This window comes from Anopheles coluzzii, chromosome 2 (assembly GCF_943734685.1).
Source record: "Anopheles coluzzii chromosome 2, AcolN3, whole genome shotgun sequence".
Classification (NCBI taxonomy): domain Eukaryota; kingdom Metazoa; phylum Arthropoda; class Insecta; order Diptera; family Culicidae; genus Anopheles; species Anopheles coluzzii.
In genome coordinates, this window is record NC_064670.1 from 94,267,253 (window position 1) to 94,285,879 (window position 18,627).

Below are 18,627 nucleotides of genomic sequence, written 5' to 3' on the forward strand. Positions count from 1 at the left end.
GTATTTTTCGTTCTCGTGTTCGTTCGTTCTGTTAATGTGTTTTTGAGCTGTGTGTGACAACGAAACAATGATGTTTAAACAATAAATTGTATCCCAACTCTCTCTCGAGCCGATAATCTTCTACTCGATTCAAAGTTGATTTATACTTTTTTCTCTTTTTATCTCTCTCTCTCTTTCTCTCTTTTTCTATCTCTCTCTCTTTCTCTTTCTTTTTCTCTTTTCTATCTGAAACCAAAAAAACAACAACCAACAACACCCACCCACATGTTTCTACCTCTAATTGCCGCTTTCCTGTATATATTTCATTTTGTTATGTTTTTGTATTGTTTCTTTGTTTTTTTGTTTTGTTTTTAAATGTTTTTTTTTTAACTCCTGTTTTTTGCTACCGACGTCTACAAATTATTGTGCCATAAAAACCATTACAACCTCTTTCCCTTCCCTCCTTCCATCCTTCCTCCGTCCGTCTTACCGCTTCCTATCCCCCCTCCCCCGCATCAACATCAACTCACTCGATCTTTTCTTCTGCTCTCTCTCTCTCTCTCACTGTCTTTCTCTCTCTCACACACACACACACTATCTCTCCTGTAACTGTGACCGTTTCCGTAGCACTAAAAGATGAAATGGCTAGTAGAACCAGTAACAGAGCTCACGCGACCGAGTTTGTTTATTTTGTAACACCCATTATATGTTTGTTTTGTAAGTATAGTTGAAACAGATAAAAAAGAGACAAGAACAAAGACAAAAAAACAACCACCACCACCACCACCACCCCTAATCAATCAAACTAAACCACCCACACCAACCGCCCCTAACGAAACAACAAAACTTGTTGCCAAGAGGAGTTGAAAAGCGAATGGACGAAGGAATGAAAACGTGTGTGTTAGAATGGCATTGTGTGTGTGTGTGTGTGTGTGTGTGTGTGTGTGTGCATTTTTGTGCATTTGTGTGTGCGATTTGGGATGAATGTTAATTCCGAATGGAACGAGTGAACGAGCAAGCCCGAAGAAGAAGAAGAAGTAGAAGAGCTATTGCAATCAATTACAATTAGAGCATTATCCTCGCGTTTGGTGCTGCTTCATTTTTTTCCGCTAAACTTGCCTAAAATTTGAACCTCGGAAACAAATTAACCTTTTTTTTTTGGAACTAAAAATGCAACATTTTTCTGGTTTTGGTTGGCTATTGTTTTGTTTTTTTTTATTACACACTCTTTTCTAATTCGATCCATTTGCACGCACAAATGTACACACATACACACATACATACATACATACATGAGTGCGGGTGTGCGTGAGTGAAAGATAAGACGATAAGAGAGGAGAACAGCAAGATTTGAACTAACTCTATTGTTTGTTTGTTTGTTTGTTTTCCTTTTCTTTATTCTCTCTTCCTTTTTCTCGTTCTCTTCTTATATCTCCTTCTTCTTACCCACTCCTTCTTACATCCACCCCCCCCCCCCCTACCCCCGTACGTCTCTTTCATCTTGGTTCCATTGTTCTTCCAATCCTCTTTCCTTCCGTGTTTCCATTTGCTCTGTTCCTTTACTTCTCTTACCCTTTCCTCTCATATATTTGCGGCATATATCCTTTCCTTCCGAACATCGATTTTCCGAACTTTCCCCTTTTTCCCCCTTCTGACGGGATTTTCCTTCTACACAAAATGTGTGCTGTGTGCTGTGTCCATCCGCTGCTCCATCGGGCGTCATCGAATCGCGGGGAAACACCGTAGGCCGGGACTACATCTGGGGGCTTGGAAGGCAAGGTGGACAGTGTAGAAGTAAGTATCGTGGCGCGATAAACGCTTCTTTCCAGGAAACAATACTCATGTCTAACGTTCCTTTTTCTCTATTTTTTCTATCTGTCTTCGCGGAAAACCAGACTGCTCTGCATGTTTCCATCTCAACTGTCTGCCGTACACCTGCTACAGGCCGTGCCAAAGAAATCCGGACATGTACCAGAACATACCGAGTACTTTCAGAACGGAAAAGGTAAGGAGGGAGGGGAGGGGGGGGGGAGAGTTAATTTTTTCAACCTGACTTAACGGTAACGAAACGAACGCCACTCTTCCTTTTTTTTGCAGTCAATTAACGAATGGACGACGGAAAATGTGCTGGAATGGATGACCGCTGTTAATATGTATGACCATGTGGAGGTATTCAAAACGAAAGCTATAAAAGGCTGTGATTTACCGAAATTGGATCGTGATAAGCTTGAAGTAAGTTTGCTAGCTCGAACCGCAACTCGATTTTTGCTAAAATTGTAACTATGTTCCTACTGTTCGTTACAGCAAATGGGTATTAAGAATGATTTCCATCAGCAAAGCATCCTGACGACGATCACGCAACTTCTGATGAGCGCAGAGATGACTGCGGCGGCGGCGGCCGAACTGCCGATCGTGCCGGCACCGGTCAACCTGCCGGTCGGCACCGACCAGCAGCAGCAGCAGCAGCAGCAGCAGTACAACGGACACAACCTGGTGAACGGTTCGTTTTCGAAACAGCAAAAATGTGATATGTGCAAGAACTACCTGCTAGGACTGGTCCACCAGGGACTGTTCTGCACCCAGTGCAATATGGTCGTACACCGGCAGTGCTCGGTGATGGGCCTAAGGCCATGCAGTGCCGCTGGCACCCAACAGCAGCAGCAGTCGCAACAGCAGTCGCAACAGCAGTCGCAACAACAGCAGCAGCAACAGCAACCAACACAGCAGGTGGGGTCCACGACGGGCGGGTACATGCTGGGCGGCGCTTACCGGCAGGAGCACCAGCACATGTTTGGCAAGAGCCTCTGCCTGCTGTTCGACGTCCAGCAGCAGGCGGCGCCTCAGATCGTGGTCGACCTTTGCACCAGCCTGGAGAAGAAGGCGGTGATGGACAAGGGGCTGGACCTGTACGTGGTGTATCGCACCACCCCGCTACGGTACGACGAGGTGAACAAGCTGCGCGACGCGCTCAACGAGAATCTGCTCAACATCGATCTGAACGGCTACACGCCGGAGTGCGTCGCGACGGTGCTGAAGAAGTTTTTCCACGAGCTGCCCGATCCGCTCATACCGGTTGCGTGGTATCAGTCGTTCATTGACGCTTCGTGTAAGTATTTGCGGGGGCCCGGTCAGGATTACAATGCTCTAATGAGGGTTTTCTCTACTCGATCTTACCAACAGTGCTCGACGATCAGCAGGCTGTCGAGCGCATGAAGGGAATCATACAAGAGATGGCGCCACATCACAACAAGACGCTGCAGTACTTCATGCGGCACCTGATCCGAATCTGCCGGTTGCAGTTTATGCGCGGCAACAAGCAGCAGCCGACGATGCTGCTGCAAAACTGGTGCCATATTTTGATGCGCCCAGCGTGGGAAAGGATCGTGTAAGTGTATCAGTTGCGCTAGCACTCGTCGCGGAGTTTCAATGGTTGCAGCTTGCTAATTATGTCCTTTCTTTCCTTTCCCCCTCTCCCAACGGCAGGCACTTCGTAGCGAACATAAAGAACCATCTGCGAGTGCTGGAGCTGCTGATGTACAAGATTGACTGGAACGAGGCGCTGCCCGAGTTTCTCTCCATACCGGCCGTGCCGCCGCGTAAGACGTCCCGCACGGGTAGCGGTGCCGGTACCGGTCCCGGGTCGACGAAAAAGTCCATCATAGCCTCGCCGGAGGGCGGATCGATCGGTGGTCCGCTGCTCGAAAGCGATTACAGCACCACAACCACCGGCAGTGGCAGCAGCGGCAACACGCTTGGGCGAAGCGCGGCACAGCAGTACCCTAATGGCGGCGGTATGCTAATGTCGCTGATAACCGATCCGAACACGCCGCAGGAGCTGCGCGACGCGGAATGGTACTGGGGCAAGATATCGCGCGACGTGGCGAAGGAAAAGATGATGGACGCGCCGGACGGGTCGTTTCTGGTGCGCGACGCCATCAACGATGCGGGCGAGTTCACGCTGGTGCTGAAGAAGGACGGTACCGATCGGCCGATCAAGATCTACCACAAGAACGGCAAGTACGGCTTCACGCAGGAGTGCACGTTCGAGAGCCTGGTCGGCATGATCAACGAGTTCCGGACGACCACGCTGAAGGAGTACAACACGATCCTGGACATCAGCCTGCTCTACCCGATCTCGCGGTTCGAGGACGAAAGCCTGTACCCGGCGGCTGGCGACATACACCAGCTGGCGGCCAGCTTCTACGAGACGGTGCAGAAGCTGACCGACCTGCAGAACATGCGCGAGTCGACGCTGGAAGCGTTCAACGTCTGCCAGTCGCACATGGAGCTGCGGCGCCAGGCGCAGGAAGCGTTCATCGAGGCGGACAAGCTGTTCAACGACCAGCTGCTGACGCAGGCCCGCTACGAGAAGGAGGCGCAGCCGCACGAGCAGCGCAGCCTGGCGCAGAACCGCACGCTCATCGAGAGCCGGCTGGAGGAGCTGCGCAAGTGCAAGAAAAACCTGGACGAGGATATGGAGCGCGAGCGGGAGCGTATGCGCGAGCTGCAGCGGGAGGCGATGAAGCTGAAGCCGGAAATCATGAACCTCAGCAAGCAGAAGGACCAGTACCTGGAGGCGCTCAAGCGCCAGTCGATCACGGACGCCCAGATCAAGCAGATCCTGAAGGACGGCTACCTGTCGACGGCGAACCCGGACGGCACGCAGGAGCTGCCCCACCTGGACGAGACGACCTGGCTGCGGGAGCGGTACTCGCGCCAGGACGCGGAGAAGAAGCTGGCGAACAAGCCGACCGGCACGTTCCTGATACGGGCGCGCAACGCCGGCCACTACGCGCTGTCGATTGCGTGCGACGGGCGCGTCAACCACTGCATCATCCACCAGACGGAGCGGGGGTACGGTTTTGCGGAGCCGTACTACATCTACGATTCGCTCAAATCGCTCGTCGTGCACTACGCGACCAACTCGCTCGAGGAGCACAACGATCTGCTGCAGACGACGCTCAAGTATCCGGCGTTCGCGCCGAACATGCCGAGCGGCAGCGGCAGCGGCAGTGGCAGTGGCAGCGGCAGTGGCAGCGGGCAAACCAGCGGAGGTGGTGGTGGTGGTGGTGGTTCATCTTCTTCCCGGCAGCAAGGATCGGCCCCATGGTCGACTTCGTTTGCTGCCTAAAGGGGAGCTGCGTCGTCGCCACCATCAGCTCACCATTTTGCAGTTCGTCGGTATTGTTTTGTTTTGTTGTTCTCTCGCTCGCAGGTGGTACTGCTGTGTGTGCGTGTGTGTGTGTGTGATGTTCGGTAATTTAAAAATGTACGTAAAACATACTGCTGTTGTAGCTGCAAGCACGATTTAAGGTAGGCTAAGTAACTGGACCCGATGAATGCAGGGAATGGACCTTCGAACCGGGCTCTCTCCGGTTCTTCCCGCTAGAGTGGGAAACCATCTATTTTTTTTTGTTGTCTCTTCCCTTTTAAATTGTTCGTATTTCGGTGTAGAACATGGCAATCGCTTCCAAAATTGGGAATTTGAAGTGCGTTTGGTAGATGTGTATTTTTTTTTAATTTTTATAAATACGTATACACACGTGCGCGCTGTGCTCGTTTGGTTGCGTTACACGAAATGCGCGCGCGCAAAGGAGGTAGGGGAGTTGATATTAATGGCGCGGCAATTTCATTCTTTTATAAACGAAAAACACACACACACATATACACACACATACAATATTGTCATCAGCACCACAGCCCCACAATCCCACAAAATGATCGTGTGTACGCAAGGATCGCGCGAACGAAGGATAGTTTTAAGACAAACTTTCATGCTAAGTCTACATTTATGTATGAAGGCGTTAACGTATGCGACGTACGTTCTACGACAGCCCATTACATAACACACGCAGTCCACTCCAGCAGTGTTTCGGAGTGATCTACGCGCTGCGGCTCTCCCGGACGACGGATACGGCACGGAACGCCCCACTAAACTCCAGTTTCGATGCATTTGGGTTTTACTTTTACTTTCGAGGGTGGGGATGTGTGTTTCCGTGATTAAAGAAATTGGATAATGAATACAGTAAGCTTTGGTTTGGTGGGCGGCACTCACCTTTGCCGCCGCCAACGTCAAATTAGCGGTTCGGGGTTAGGGGTTTACGTATTAATGCGCTCGGCGGCCGCTGTAGGTATAGGATGTGTATATCGTGTTTTTTTTTTGTTGTTTATTTTTTGAAAAGGGTATTATTTTTATTCTAACACGTGTGTAGCACCCATTCGCATTGAAGCGCGGCGTAGCAGAGCATTAAAGCAGCATGTATCGCGTGCAAGTTTTGCCAAGACCATCCTCTGCGTGCTCTTTGGCGCTGGTTTGCTAGCTATAGCCGGGGCGGTTGGAGAACAAAACGAGATTTTAGCTATTCCTTGTTGTCCCCCCCCCCATTGGAAGCAACACAAAGGAAAATTGGGAAATAATAATAAAATGCAAAGCTTGAGGGGAAGGACAGTGTCGATGTGTTGGGCTTTTACGTGCATCAAATATTATAAACTCCATGAGTTAATTGATTCGGACGAGCACAACGGATGGGGAACGGAGGACAGTACAGAACAAAACCAGGGAAGCTGCGACAAAGCTTAGTGGACACGGGTGATACAAAACAAAACAAAAAACGCCGGCATGACGAGGCCGCGAGGTGTGTGTTGTTGTTAGCTGCCAAGGTAGTAGAGACAGACGCAAGGACGCAAGTGTGTGTGTGTGTTGTTGTGTAGTAAGGAAAAGCGTTGGGGTGATAAGACGAGCAGGGCCGCCGTGTATGGTAGGGAGGGAGGAAGGTGATCCTCAGTAAAGGGCGATCGTGTTGTGTGGGCGTGTGTGTGTGTGTATGTGGGGGTTTTAAGCTGCAATATAGATCGCAGCATTTTGTACCCACACAAAACCCCTCCCCACGCTGACGCCACACGCGTTCGGTAGAGAAGAAAATCGCGAAACGGTTGCTAACATACATCGACGTAAAACGGTTGAGAAGAAAAGAAGAGAAAGAAGAGGGAGGGGAGAGTTACGTTCGCTCGTTCATTTGTATATGCTGTAATCGTTAAGGACACATTTACATTATCCTAATTTTAGTGTGACACCATCTCGCTCGGAAGATGGACAAGCAAAGAAAGAGCAGGCAAAATGCGATCGCGTAGGGTCGCGTTTTTTCTTTTGGTGTCTTTTGCACATTTTGATCAGTTTGCTGAAATGTTTTTAATGCAAAGGAAGCGGGAAACGTTTGTTTTCTTTTTTTCTTCGATTTGTTTGATATGTTCCCTTGCTGCACATCATGCCCAGATGCACCTGGAAAAGGTCAGATCTGTAAAGGAAGCAACGGAGGGAAGGGCTATAGAGAGGATATAGTGGTTGAAGTAAGGTTAAAAACGCGGCCAAATACTGAACACACACACACACATACGGGAAGGAATGGAAGGGAGCGATCGCGCGTCCCGTTGTGCTCCGTTGTACTGGCTTGCCCAATCGCTGCACGCGCACAACTGTTGTAGGTGTAACTCCCCCCCTTTTTAAGGGCGACAGCGCACTCAACGAGAACCGAGTCTCTGGTTGAACATAAAAATCTGTGGATTATTTGTAAAGTGTGTTGTGTGTATATTATATGAATGTGGTTTCTGGACGGGAGCGTGAGTGTCTGAGCGAGTGTTTGTGTGTGTGTGTGTGCGGGATACAAACTGTGAAGAGAGAGTGTAAAAGGATGTTTTAGAGTTTTGTCTGAATGTTTAGGAATCAAACAAATATTGCGTAACTGTGTTAAACTACCATGTAAGCGTTCAGTAAAGATAGATATATATTATATATTATACATTCTATATTATATATGTATATGTATAGACATATGTGTGTATACATAGATGCATGTGTGCCACGTTGTACATGCTGCATGTATGTATAGATAGATATATATAAGATATGTATGTAGAAGGTACCGATAATACCTAACCATTATGTGCGCCCGTGTAGGTATGTGTGTGATGAAAAACATAACTTTGTGAAACAAACAACAAAGCAACGCGTAGAATCGTTCAAAAACAACCCTTACCCGATACAAGACCAAGCAAGGATTGGAGAGAACAAACAAACATACAAACAAACAAATGAAACAATCGATAACGGTGATTTGCCGCGTGTACAGAGGATAGCAGCAAAGCAGAGGCGAAGAAGAAGAAGATGGTGGTGGTGGTCCCCTAGTCTGACTAGGTTTGGGAAGTGTTGGTACTGAAAATCAAAATCAAACAAAGTTTATACCCCCCCCCCCCGTCTAAACGGTGTTTTCCCGCATCGAGCAGCGAACCTAACGCTAACGGATAAGCATACACAACACAACAAGTATGAGTAGTTTACATATGTGTGTGCAGATAATATATAATCAAATTGAGGAAGAAACAAACAAAATAGGGGCAGCAAGTTAACCAAACCTACTTCTGGCATTCAAACGCTGTTGCTGCACGTTAAAGCTTTCTGTCTAATGTTGCATACAATTGCAATACACACAAACACATTACCTACCCTTTACAACGATGATCGATCATAAAACACCAAAATTGACCGACAGTTGTGCATGATCCTCGTGCGCATAAACAAAAACGTGTGAGATATGCTCTTAGGTATGTTTTGATCCCCTTCGTTCTGTTTCATCCAAATAATAGTGCGGCCACTTGCATATTGGACGCTGGACGCTATTATTATTGGCAAATAGTAACCGGAATTACAAAACGTGACGCGTATATATATATATATCCATTACAAAATATTGTTGTGCATGTGTGTGTGTGTGTCTGTGTCTGTTGTATAGGTTGAAAACAAATTGAAATAATTATACACAAACGACGGGGAAGATGCAAACGACAAGAAGACAAGGTGTAGGAGGATTAATCCCTGTAGAGATGAAGGGACAAAACAGACCAGGGAATAACGGCATGATAGAAGGTGATGGGGAGGGAGCAAAGGGGCTAAGTGCTGCCTAGCTTCGCTCCCCTGATCCGGATGATATATGTATATGTATAAATTCAGCAAAATATAGAACAACAAATATGAAAACACACTATAGATTCACACACACACACACACACTCATCAAGTACTATACACCCGTGCAAACAAAAACAAATGGTAGAGCTTTCGTGCAGGGCGATAGAGCGATTCACAACACAATTATTATTCTTTCGCTTGTCCGTACGCTTGCACGCGCGGTGGTGATGTGAAAAACAAATTTGCACAACAAACAAATGTGCGTGCTCGTCTAGTCGTTTAGAATTGGAAACCAATCATCATCCCACTTCCATTATCGAGCACCACATTTTTCCATCGGGCAACCGTAACGATCACCACTCAGCTGCGCGCGCGTGCGTTAGCTTATGTGTAGTAGACTTTAAAAGGAAGGCGAAGAACAACCAACCAACCCACACGTTAGCTAAATAATCCTTTCAGTGTGCAGGGGAAACATTTGGAACCAATAGTGCAAAGCGTGTTCCGATTGCATCGCGCTCTGTAATGCGTGTGTGTGTGTGTTTCTGTTCAATAGGGGCTTATCCGTCAACATACAACGTACAAAAATTATACACAAAAATACAAGGAGATTGCAAAAAAAAAACAAAACATTATCAGTTAAGCAAAACAGTGTTAAGCAGACGGCGTGTCAAAAGGGCAAGAGATTCAAGCAAACAAGCAAAACAAAACAAAAAAACGCTTTTTATGTGCTCTCGTATATTGATAGGTGCAAACGATGCTCTTTTACGATGCACGATTGTTACTAAAATGTGTAGATGCGTGATTAGGGGACGTTTAGTAAACGGAGCACCGAGAACGTATGACTATGTCCTTCTTTGTTTTCTGATGCAACAGACACGCGCACCAACAATGGCTGCAAACAATGTAAGCAAAACAGTGCTAAGAACAGTGCTCTTCCCCAGCGCTTACGCCACAGAAACGGACACTATTACTTCCTTGGACGTGTGTGCACCCCTTTGTCATGTTGTGTAAGAGAGTAACAGTGGACGGAAGCTAGTAACAACAATCTTTAAAAACAAAAAAAAACCAACCCGTTCCCCCCTCAACCAAACAACTCTAGAACGCCAATCTTTTTTAAATGTACGCGGGCAGTGCAAAAAATGAAGATGGAAAAATTATAAGAAGAGAAAAGGATGAAAGTAATGAAAAGAAAGAGAGAGAGTAAGAGAGTAGCAAGTAAAGGAAAACAAACAAACAAAACAAACAAATCAACAATCTCTGGAAAAAGGGAGGAGTGTGTGTGTAAGAGAGATAAAAAACAAAAATACAAAAAACAAAAACATCTAATAACAAAATCCAATCGGTCAATGTGAAAGCGTAGCATGTGAAACATGTACAAATTTACTATTAATAATAATAATAATAATATTAACACTAAAAAACCTATGATAACGAAGTAATGCTAATAATTAACTAAGCGTAACTACTGCTGCAGTAACAAACACAAGTGAAGGTGGTGGCGGTAGCTGCTGCAGGGGAACAGCGTTTGATGCACAGCGTCGCGAGAGGAGAGGGGGGTCGTTTTTTCAGAGTGGTTTTGTTGCTTAGCAATATTGTATAAAGCACTTACAGGGTTTTCCAGTAGTACTTATAGCTGTGCGACACTTGATTGATTTCTTCTTGCGTGAAATGAACTTAATGTAATGGGAATTGGACTCTACAGCACCGTTGTTAGAAAAAAAAAATCTAATAGGAAGGAGGCTGTCCAAAAAGTCCAATTTCCATCATATGAAGTTCATTTCCTATAAGAAAGTGTCAAGGAAGTGTACCACAACTATGGGAACCTCTGGAGACACCCTGTAAACATGTTAACACACCGTACACAAACAAAGCATGCTGTTTTCGAGATGTTGGCAACATCCTTTTTGACTATCATTCTATGGGGTGTGGCATGAAGGTAAGGTTCGGAGTGTATTGTTATGATAGAGACACGATAACTCTTCCTACTTCATGTCCCCCATTCGTTGTGCTGTGCTGTGTGTGTGTGTGTGTTAAATTGCATTCTCAATATTTCTACCACTACTCTGCGGAACACGATCCTCTTTAACTCTTGTCTGGTGAATCTTCGCTGTGCAGCCTTCGCAGCACCGCCCCTCCACTCAAGGATAACAACAATAACGAATGATGAAAGCGAATGTGGTGATCTTTAGCCAGTTAGTTGGACAGAGTTGTAAAATGCATGTGATGAAGCGACAGTGAGGAAGGAAAGCAAGTGAAAGCAAACCCCCCGCCCATCTACAGTAAATCGAAGCAAAAGGCGTGTGAAAAACGACGGGATTATTGTGTGGTGCGAGTGATCATAAGCGAGCGCGGAGTCGGTGAGCAAGACCAAAGGCTTAGGAATGTTTCGATTTATGGCGTTTTTTTTTTCTTTTCAATTTTCCACCGGCAAAGCACAATAGTTAAAGGCGCGTGTCAGAACGGGCCACATGGAGGATATGTTAAGAAACATTTTGGAGGTGAAAATGAAACAATTTGTCGAAGCAGCAGCAGCAGCAGCAGTAGCAGAAGCGTCCAACGTTAGTGTTAGAAGCGAGAAGTGCATATATCGAAGCGTTAGTGGATAATCTATTTTATAATTGCGTGCGTCTGTCGGCCAGCGGGTGGTGCTGTAAGAAAGAGAGAAGGAGAGATTGTGTGAAGGCGGAGGGAAAAGGGTTAAAACTTAATTTTCCCATTTTGTCAAATACCTCTATACAAGAAATGCGCATTTGTTGGTTCTCAGTTTCGTTTGTAAGAGTTTTGCTGCTGTTTTTTTGTGTTTTGCTCCCTAGTAGCAGTAGTAGTAGTAGTAGTTGTGTACGTGTACCACCTATTCCGCTACTTTTTACCGTAAAACGGGGAGTCGACAGAAAATAAGGATAATAGGCACACTCAACACATTTAAAATAAACACACACACACAAAACAAATATTACTCGTGTAATCTAAGTTGCAGTTTAGGGATAAGTTTATTTGTTTTTTTTCTTCTGCGAAATGTATGTGATTGAAGAGCGGGAGGTGTGGATAGCAGGATGATGATAAACAGTACAAGCTATACATGGGGGGAGGAAGCAAAACATTTATGCAGAAAAGCAGCAGCAGCAACAGCACACCACACGGAGTGGTCTATAGTTAGCGCTAGGCATCTGTTTTAGGCGATGAATTATGTTACAAATGAATTTAACCACACACACACATACACATACACTTACATAACAAACAGAAGCATAAGATTTATACATAGCCACATTTAAAGGAACTAACATAGTACATGCATGCATATAGAATACTTGAGAGAAAAACGGAATTCTCGTTTCATATTGTTTGGGCCGATCAGTTTATATACATTAACAGCAGCAGCCTGAGTTTGGATATGATTGGTTGTTTTTCCTAAAATTCCCTCGATGTAGGAGTAAAATTTGCAAAAAAACGACAGTCGGAAACAAGATCACCCAAAATAAAAATGGCTTGTTTAAGGGAAAAAGAAATTGTTAAGAAAAACAAAAACACACGTACACACTAGGGTAACAAATATAAAAAAAAACAAACAAACAAAGAAAAAGGACAAACTCACATAAAATACACTAACAAAGCAAAACAAACAAACAAATAGGACAGAGACACATAAACAAGTACATTAACAAAGTAAAACAAACCAGACAGGACAACCACATAAACAAAATACACTAAACAAAACAAACAAATTGCAATTAATTGTGATGCACTTGTGGTGGGAAATTGTGGGAGGGGAAGAATTGTTGTAAACACGGGTAGAGAGAGAGAGTGGTGAAGTGTTGTAGTAGGGAGGATAGGGAAGAAACTGGTTAAAGCTGTGCGGTTTAGAATGATGCTAGACAGTTTCTGCTCGTAGGGTAATGAGTAAGGACCATTCCCCCAAACTCATAAGTTTATGTATAATGCACACTTACACTCACACACACGAGCACGCCTGAAACTACTCGTAATGGTCGAAAGTGCATCTGTCGAATTTTATCTTTAACAACCTGTATGTGTATGTTGCTGCACAGATAATTGTATGTCTCTCTCACTCATTCTTTTTCACGCCAGCTTAGATCTTTTATTTGGGGAGTGGTAGTGCATTTGGAGGACGGCGGAGAACAGTGAAGCCACACACTTTTTGAAAGTTTCAACTTTTGCAGTCAATTTTGTGCATATATAGGAAGAGTAGTAGAATAGTACGTTAACACATGGTGTTAACACTTTGTAATACTCTCAATCTTTGGAATGTATGCAACACACGGGTGTCTGTGTGTGTGTGCTTTTGTGTAGCATGTTCTATTAAGGGGTTTGGAAAGTAGAGAAGAGTATGCACTTGTAAAGCCGAAGGTTCTTGCAACGAAAGAAGCTTTCCTTTTTAAATCTTAATACAGCCAAGCGACGTGTGATAATACGCGAAGGGTTTGTTCTACTTTGCTTTTGGGCATTGTTTTATAACGATGAAAATCCATAAAAAATAGGCACTGTTTGTTGTCTTTTATCCTTCCTCTATATTGAGTGACACACAGAAGGAGAGAGTGGCACTTTCCTTTCGTGCAGTACTTTTAACCGCTTCCTTTGATTGCACAGCAGCAACATGCCAAACCGAATGTTCTTCGTCTCTGTGGTTACTGTTTTTTTTTGTCAACCACCGAAAGGATGTTGTTCTCGTATCTTTGTACAATGGGAGCTACTACTGCGGCTGGTTCATACAAATGATTGTTGTGATAAAATAAGAAGATAAAAACACAAACACTTACAGACACAAATACACACAAAAACAAAACGAGAAAAAAAAAATCAGGAAAAGAAGCAACATTTTGCAAACACATACATCCCTAGCATGGATAATGAAGAAGAAGCGTACGGCACTGATAGAGAAAAAAAATCGGGCGAAAAAAAAAACAAAGAAAAGAACGTAAGAGTAATCAAAAACGTAACGTAAACCAATTCCTTCCGGATGCGCCAAATGAAACCGCTCAATGCGGAACAAATTACTACTACTACTACTACAACTACAAGTACTAACTAACTAACTAACTATATCCCCCGGAAAGAGCACCACACCACAGTCCTGGAGCAATTAAAGCAAAACAGAAGAAGAAAAGAGAAGAAAACACAACACTTAAAATAGTAATGCTAAACACAGCTTAATATGGACAAACACAGGAGAAAAAAATTGTGCACATGTGGTCTAATAGAGAGTAGTAGTTGTAGAAAGCAGAAAAGCATAAAACAAATCATCAATATTGATATACTCACCCAGGAAACAAAAACATACATACAAAAGGAGAACAGAGATGAAGAAGCGCAAGACCAGTTTATAGAGGAGAACCGTTGTGAATCGTACCGAAAATGAGATTCGTTGCTGGTTATGTGCTTTTTTTATTAAAAGGAAACAATGGGTAATTTGTTGTATCACAACTCTAATTCATAGTTGTCCCACCACACACACGCGCGAATTGCAGACAAACAAACAAATGGTGGGATATAAAATTGAAGAAAAACAAACAAACAGCAGCACACGTGAGAAAGGCGTGAAAAGTTACTCTTTTTTTTGTCGATGAATGGAAATACAAAAAGAAGAAGAAAAAGAAAAGAAAATAGCACATGTGAAAATGCATGATGAAAATACAAAAAATACACAAAAGAGCAGGAAAATTGCCGAGAATAGAACCACAACAGTAGAGATATGTGAAGCAAAAGAAGGAAAGGAAGGAAGTGAGAAAATAAATAGTAGGCAAGAATGGAATGGAATGGAAGCAGTTGAGTAAAACAACAAATTAAACAACAAATTAAAGATTAATGTGATTGTATTGTACATAAATTTGTATTATATAAAGCGAATAAGAAAATGTGAAATAAGAAAATCCAACAAAATTAATGAGCGTACACCGCTGGTGTTATGGTTTTTCTTCTTTTATTTCTGTCCGATCGATATCCGAAAAGCGATAACAATTGCAACCTTACTTTCTCTTTAGTTTAAATATTTAAATACGAATGTCTAATACGTTGGAATGTTGGTTCAATTGCAACTTTAGTTTCGTTCGCAGATAATTTCCACCGCGTTTGGTTCCATCAGGATGGGTTCCAGGCAGCGCAGCACGGCCGAGCCAAGGATTTCATCGAGCAGGACATGAATCAGACTGAAAGTAGTGTGCAAAAACAAAGAAAGATTGTAGTAAGGATGTAATACTGCAATTAAACTAATCATTCCCTATTGCATACTAACTTTTCGTCGCTCACGAACCGCCACAGGTTCATCTGCAGGTAGTGCGCATCGACCTGTATCTGCTGCAGCCCGTACCGGCTGAACGTGCGCAACCGCACGCACTCGAGCAGCGTCTTCAGACAGATCTTGATGATGCCGGTAATGATGGACACCTTCGAGAACTCGACCGGGGCAAAGATTTCGATCTTTTCCGAAAACAGCCGCTGCATGTTCGACACGAAGCTGCTGTCCAGCTGCGACTGCGGCGTGTACGTCGACCAGGTCGACCGGAACTGGGACTGCTTCGAGGCGGCAATGCTGAAGTGCGTCTTGCGGCTCGAATCGCTGCTCGCCGTCGTACGCGATCCGCCGTGCTGCGTCACGCTGCTATCGTACAGCTCGCCGAGCACGGCCTCGATGGCGGATATTTCCTCCACCACGCGCTTCATGACGGCCCGCACCGAGCGCGGCTCGAGACAGTTGAGCCAGTCGCGCGTTTCCACACTTTTGCGCAGCATCTGCGACAGGTGCAGACCCTGCAGACGTACGTACGAGTCGAGCAGCAGCTGGGCGGAATCACGCATCTCCGTGCAGAGTTCCGACTCGTGCACGAGTGTGCCGCTACGCTCCGCGTCCAGGTTGTACAGCTCGTCCACCAGCGAGGTAAGCGCGTGCACACCGGCCCGATCCATCTCGAGGCAAACCTTCGACAGCACGAGCAGCAGGGTCGGTGGAGCGGTGGAACTAACGGTCCCGTACCCATTGACCGTGGTGCAAAAGTGGCGCAGGAACGCGACGAGCAGATTCTCCCGGATGCCCTCAATGCACTGCACGCCCTTGGGGTCGCCTTTCAGGTTGAAGGACCATTCGGGCTGTAGGAAGATGAGCAAGTCCTGCATCAGTCCCTTCACCTTCTCGATGGTGGAGATGTACAGGTTCGAGATGAGCTCGCGCAACGGTGTGGTCGTGTGGCCACTGGCGCTACCCTGTCCACCGGCTGCCCCTGACTGGGAGGAGGAGGAGGTAGCGGCAGTACCTGCTGGGGCTGTATTGGCCGAGCTCACCAGCGCCAACCGTACCGAGCTGAGACTGTCCGCGAAATGGTCCTTCAGCGAGCGCATGTGCGTTTGGCAGAGCTGTTGCGCCGCGTTCACGATGATGTCAATGCCCGACTTGCTCATGTCCACCGCACGGCAGAGCGTTCGCATGGCGGTCATTCGGCGATGCAGTCGGTCCAGCCCGCGCAGTATGATCTGCGAATCGCCGTGGCCAATCTCCAGCTCGGCCCGGTCCTGCACCAGCGCCAGATACTCGTCCACGTTGCGGTTCACGAACGCGTTCAGATCGATCCGGGCCGTCTGCTCAAAGTCGTCCGCCTCCTGCTCGAGATGCTTGGTGAGAAACATGTCACTGTACGAGCTAATTACCAGCGTCAGATCCTTCAGGAATCCCTCGATGCCCAGGTCAATGAACTCGATCATATCGCGATCGGTTTGATCCTGCAGCACGACAATCTGCTCGTGCAGTCGCTTCGAGGCACACTCGAGCATCTCCTTCGCGAGGGACGATGGGCGTTCGCCGAGCTGCAGCAACAGTTCACCGATTTCCGTGAGCGATTGGGCCGATTTGCCCGTCTGGCGGAACTCGCCCTTCAACCGCTCCTTCAGCTCGTCCAGTATCTTTATGCAGTCCTCCTGTATGCCCTGGAACGACGGCTGCTGGCCGTACTGTTGCAGCACTTTCTGGGCGTGCGAGTACTCCTGTACCGCCTGCTGGTAATTCTCCTCCTCGATCAGCGTCTTCAGCTTCGCCGGCAGGGAGGAAAGAAACTGTAGCTTCTTCAGCAGCTGGTGCTTGCCGGACAGGCGCGTCAGCTGGGAGCGCGTTTCCTGCAGCGTGTCCGTAATGCGCTCGCTAAACTCGGTGATCGAGTTCATGTTTGCCATCAGCAGGTTCATTTCCGTTTCCATCGACTTGAAGTCGGTTTTCATCTTGCGGATGGTGTCGGTGGCCGAGATGAATTTGTTGTAGTTTTCGTACACGAGCGTTTGCATGTCGCTGTGGAGTGTTTGCGTTTGGCGCACGATCGTTGCCTCGGTGTCCATGATTTGCTTCAGCGAACATTCCTGCGAACATTGTCGGAAGGGGTGATGTGTAAGTGGCTAATGAGCTAATGGAATGTGGCGGTACGCTAGCAGCGACCAGCTGTTTACCTTGAGGAGCTTCTGCAGATAACGATCCGCATCGAAGGACGAACCGTCCATATCGTACGGATTGCTTGTTTTGTCCCCCATCGTGGGAATGGGGCAGGATTTAATTTATATTTTGTGCAATAAATACAATGAGCTGATTTTTTATGACCAAAATAGGGGAATGGCTCACAAGCAACTGACAGGTCGTACGTGGACAAACGTCAACCATTGTTTACATCTGAAATGAAAACATTCGCCACAGGGTGTCTCCGACCAATAACCGGGTTGAGTATAGATGTAGAGCAAAGGTTTAAAGAAAAATATATTTATTACAATTATTACAGAATTTTAAAAATCAAACAAATAAATTCTGGACAGAAATAGGCTAGTAAAAATATTTCAAAATTATTTTCATCTTTGAAAAAATCAATCTCAATAAGAGTTGCTCAATAAAATGAGCAACAAAGAAAGGAGCTGTACTATCTAGGAAAAGTCGTTATGTTATACACATTATCAAATGTGTCGTTATTTTGTTCCTAAATTATTTAGTTAACGAAAGTTTTGATGTATATATGAATAATATTAGGTTGTTGAAATTGATGCATTGATTAAATTGTAGCATATTCATCCATCATTTTTATTCCTCTTTTTACATAATTTATCTATACGAAAATCCACAAACAGGTACGGTTCGTTACTGCAAAGTTTAAATGATGTAAATTGTGCAGTTTGTGCACTTTGTCACCAAAACGTGTCTCGTGGCTGTGCAGTAACGGCTTTCTCTAGCAGCATGCGTAACAGCATGCGTATATAATATTTATCTTTTCCCTTGGCCTTGAAAAAATAACGTTTTTACGCGGGGGTTAGGGCTACAAATTACACAAAAGCTTAAAACATTGTCTGCTAGTGCTCCTACCGAGTAGCAGCCAGCAACCACAACTAGTGATGGGAAAAATGAAGTTTTCGCCGCAATTGATTCCGACTAGCTCCGCAGTGTTCAGGAATCGATCTCGGATAGTAGGTCCAGAATCAGTTTCCGGAATCGATTCCGGAATCGGCTCCGAAATTGGCTCCGGAATTGGCTCCGGAATTGGCTCCGAAATCCACTCCCGGAATCGGCTCCGGAATCGACTCCGGAATCGGCTACGAAATTGATTCCGAACACGAAATCCGATTTCGAGTAGGTCCGATTCCGAGCTCCCACCACTAACCACAACAGCGTTATTTTCAAATCGAACAATTGCGCAAATGCTGATCAAAACATTC

At 45.7% G+C, this 18,627-nt stretch overlaps 2 protein-coding genes and 1 long non-coding RNA gene across 7 annotated transcripts in view; 2 read left to right on the top strand and 1 right to left on the bottom strand.

Moving 5' to 3' along the window:
- Window positions 1-14,850, top strand: part of LOC125906856 (uncharacterized) — a 264,465-nt gene extending 249,615 nt beyond the window's left edge. For both annotated transcript variants that reach the window (XR_007452176.1, XR_007452175.1), the window contains exon 2: window positions 9,590-14,850. This is a non-coding gene — a long non-coding RNA (uncharacterized LOC125906856). The remainder of the gene's footprint in view (window positions 1-9,589) is intronic.
- LOC120953852 (uncharacterized) overlaps window positions 1-14,850 on the top strand; it is a 45,193-nt gene extending 30,343 nt beyond the window's left edge. For 3 of the 4 annotated variants that reach the window (XM_040374166.2, XM_049607586.1, XM_049607585.1), the window contains 7 exons: window positions 607-696; window positions 1,726-1,773; window positions 1,875-1,984; window positions 2,077-2,211; window positions 2,284-3,085; window positions 3,160-3,364; window positions 3,463-14,850. In XM_040374166.2, coding sequence (XP_040230100.2) covers window positions 607-696; window positions 1,726-1,773; window positions 1,875-1,984; window positions 2,077-2,211; window positions 2,284-3,085; window positions 3,160-3,364; window positions 3,463-5,110 — 3,038 coding nt within the window. In that variant the 3' untranslated portion in view covers window positions 5,111-14,850. The remainder of the gene's footprint in view (window positions 1-606; window positions 697-1,725; window positions 1,774-1,874; window positions 1,985-2,076; window positions 2,212-2,283; window positions 3,086-3,159; window positions 3,365-3,462) is intronic. The other variant, XM_049607587.1, reaches the window with a different exon arrangement.
- On the bottom strand, window positions 14,839-17,538 carry LOC120948389 (vacuolar protein sorting-associated protein 51 homolog). The gene is made up of 3 exons (XM_040364653.2): window positions 17,383-17,538; window positions 15,191-17,295; window positions 14,839-15,104 (listed from the first exon to the last, which is right to left on the bottom strand). Exons 1-3 carry the CDS (start codon window positions 17,461-17,463, stop codon window positions 14,996-14,998), a joined length of 2,295 nt encoding a protein of 764 aa, XP_040220587.2. The 5' UTR covers window positions 17,464-17,538; the 3' UTR covers window positions 14,839-14,995.
- Window positions 17,539-18,627: the final 1,089 nt, after the last annotated feature.

Coding starts and splice junctions, on each gene's coding strand:
- LOC120948389 (XM_040364653.2), bottom strand. CDS start 17,463: ATGGGGGACAAAACAAGCAATCCGTACGATATGGACGGTTCGTCCTTC. Junction 17,296..17,382: donor ATCTGCAGAAGCTCCTCAAG/GTAAACAGCTGG, acceptor CAATGTTCGCAG/GAATGTTCGCTGAAGCAAAT. Junction 15,105..15,190: donor CGGTTCGTGAGCGACGAAAA/GTTAGTATGCAA, acceptor CACTACTTTCAG/TCTGATTCATGTCCTGCTCG.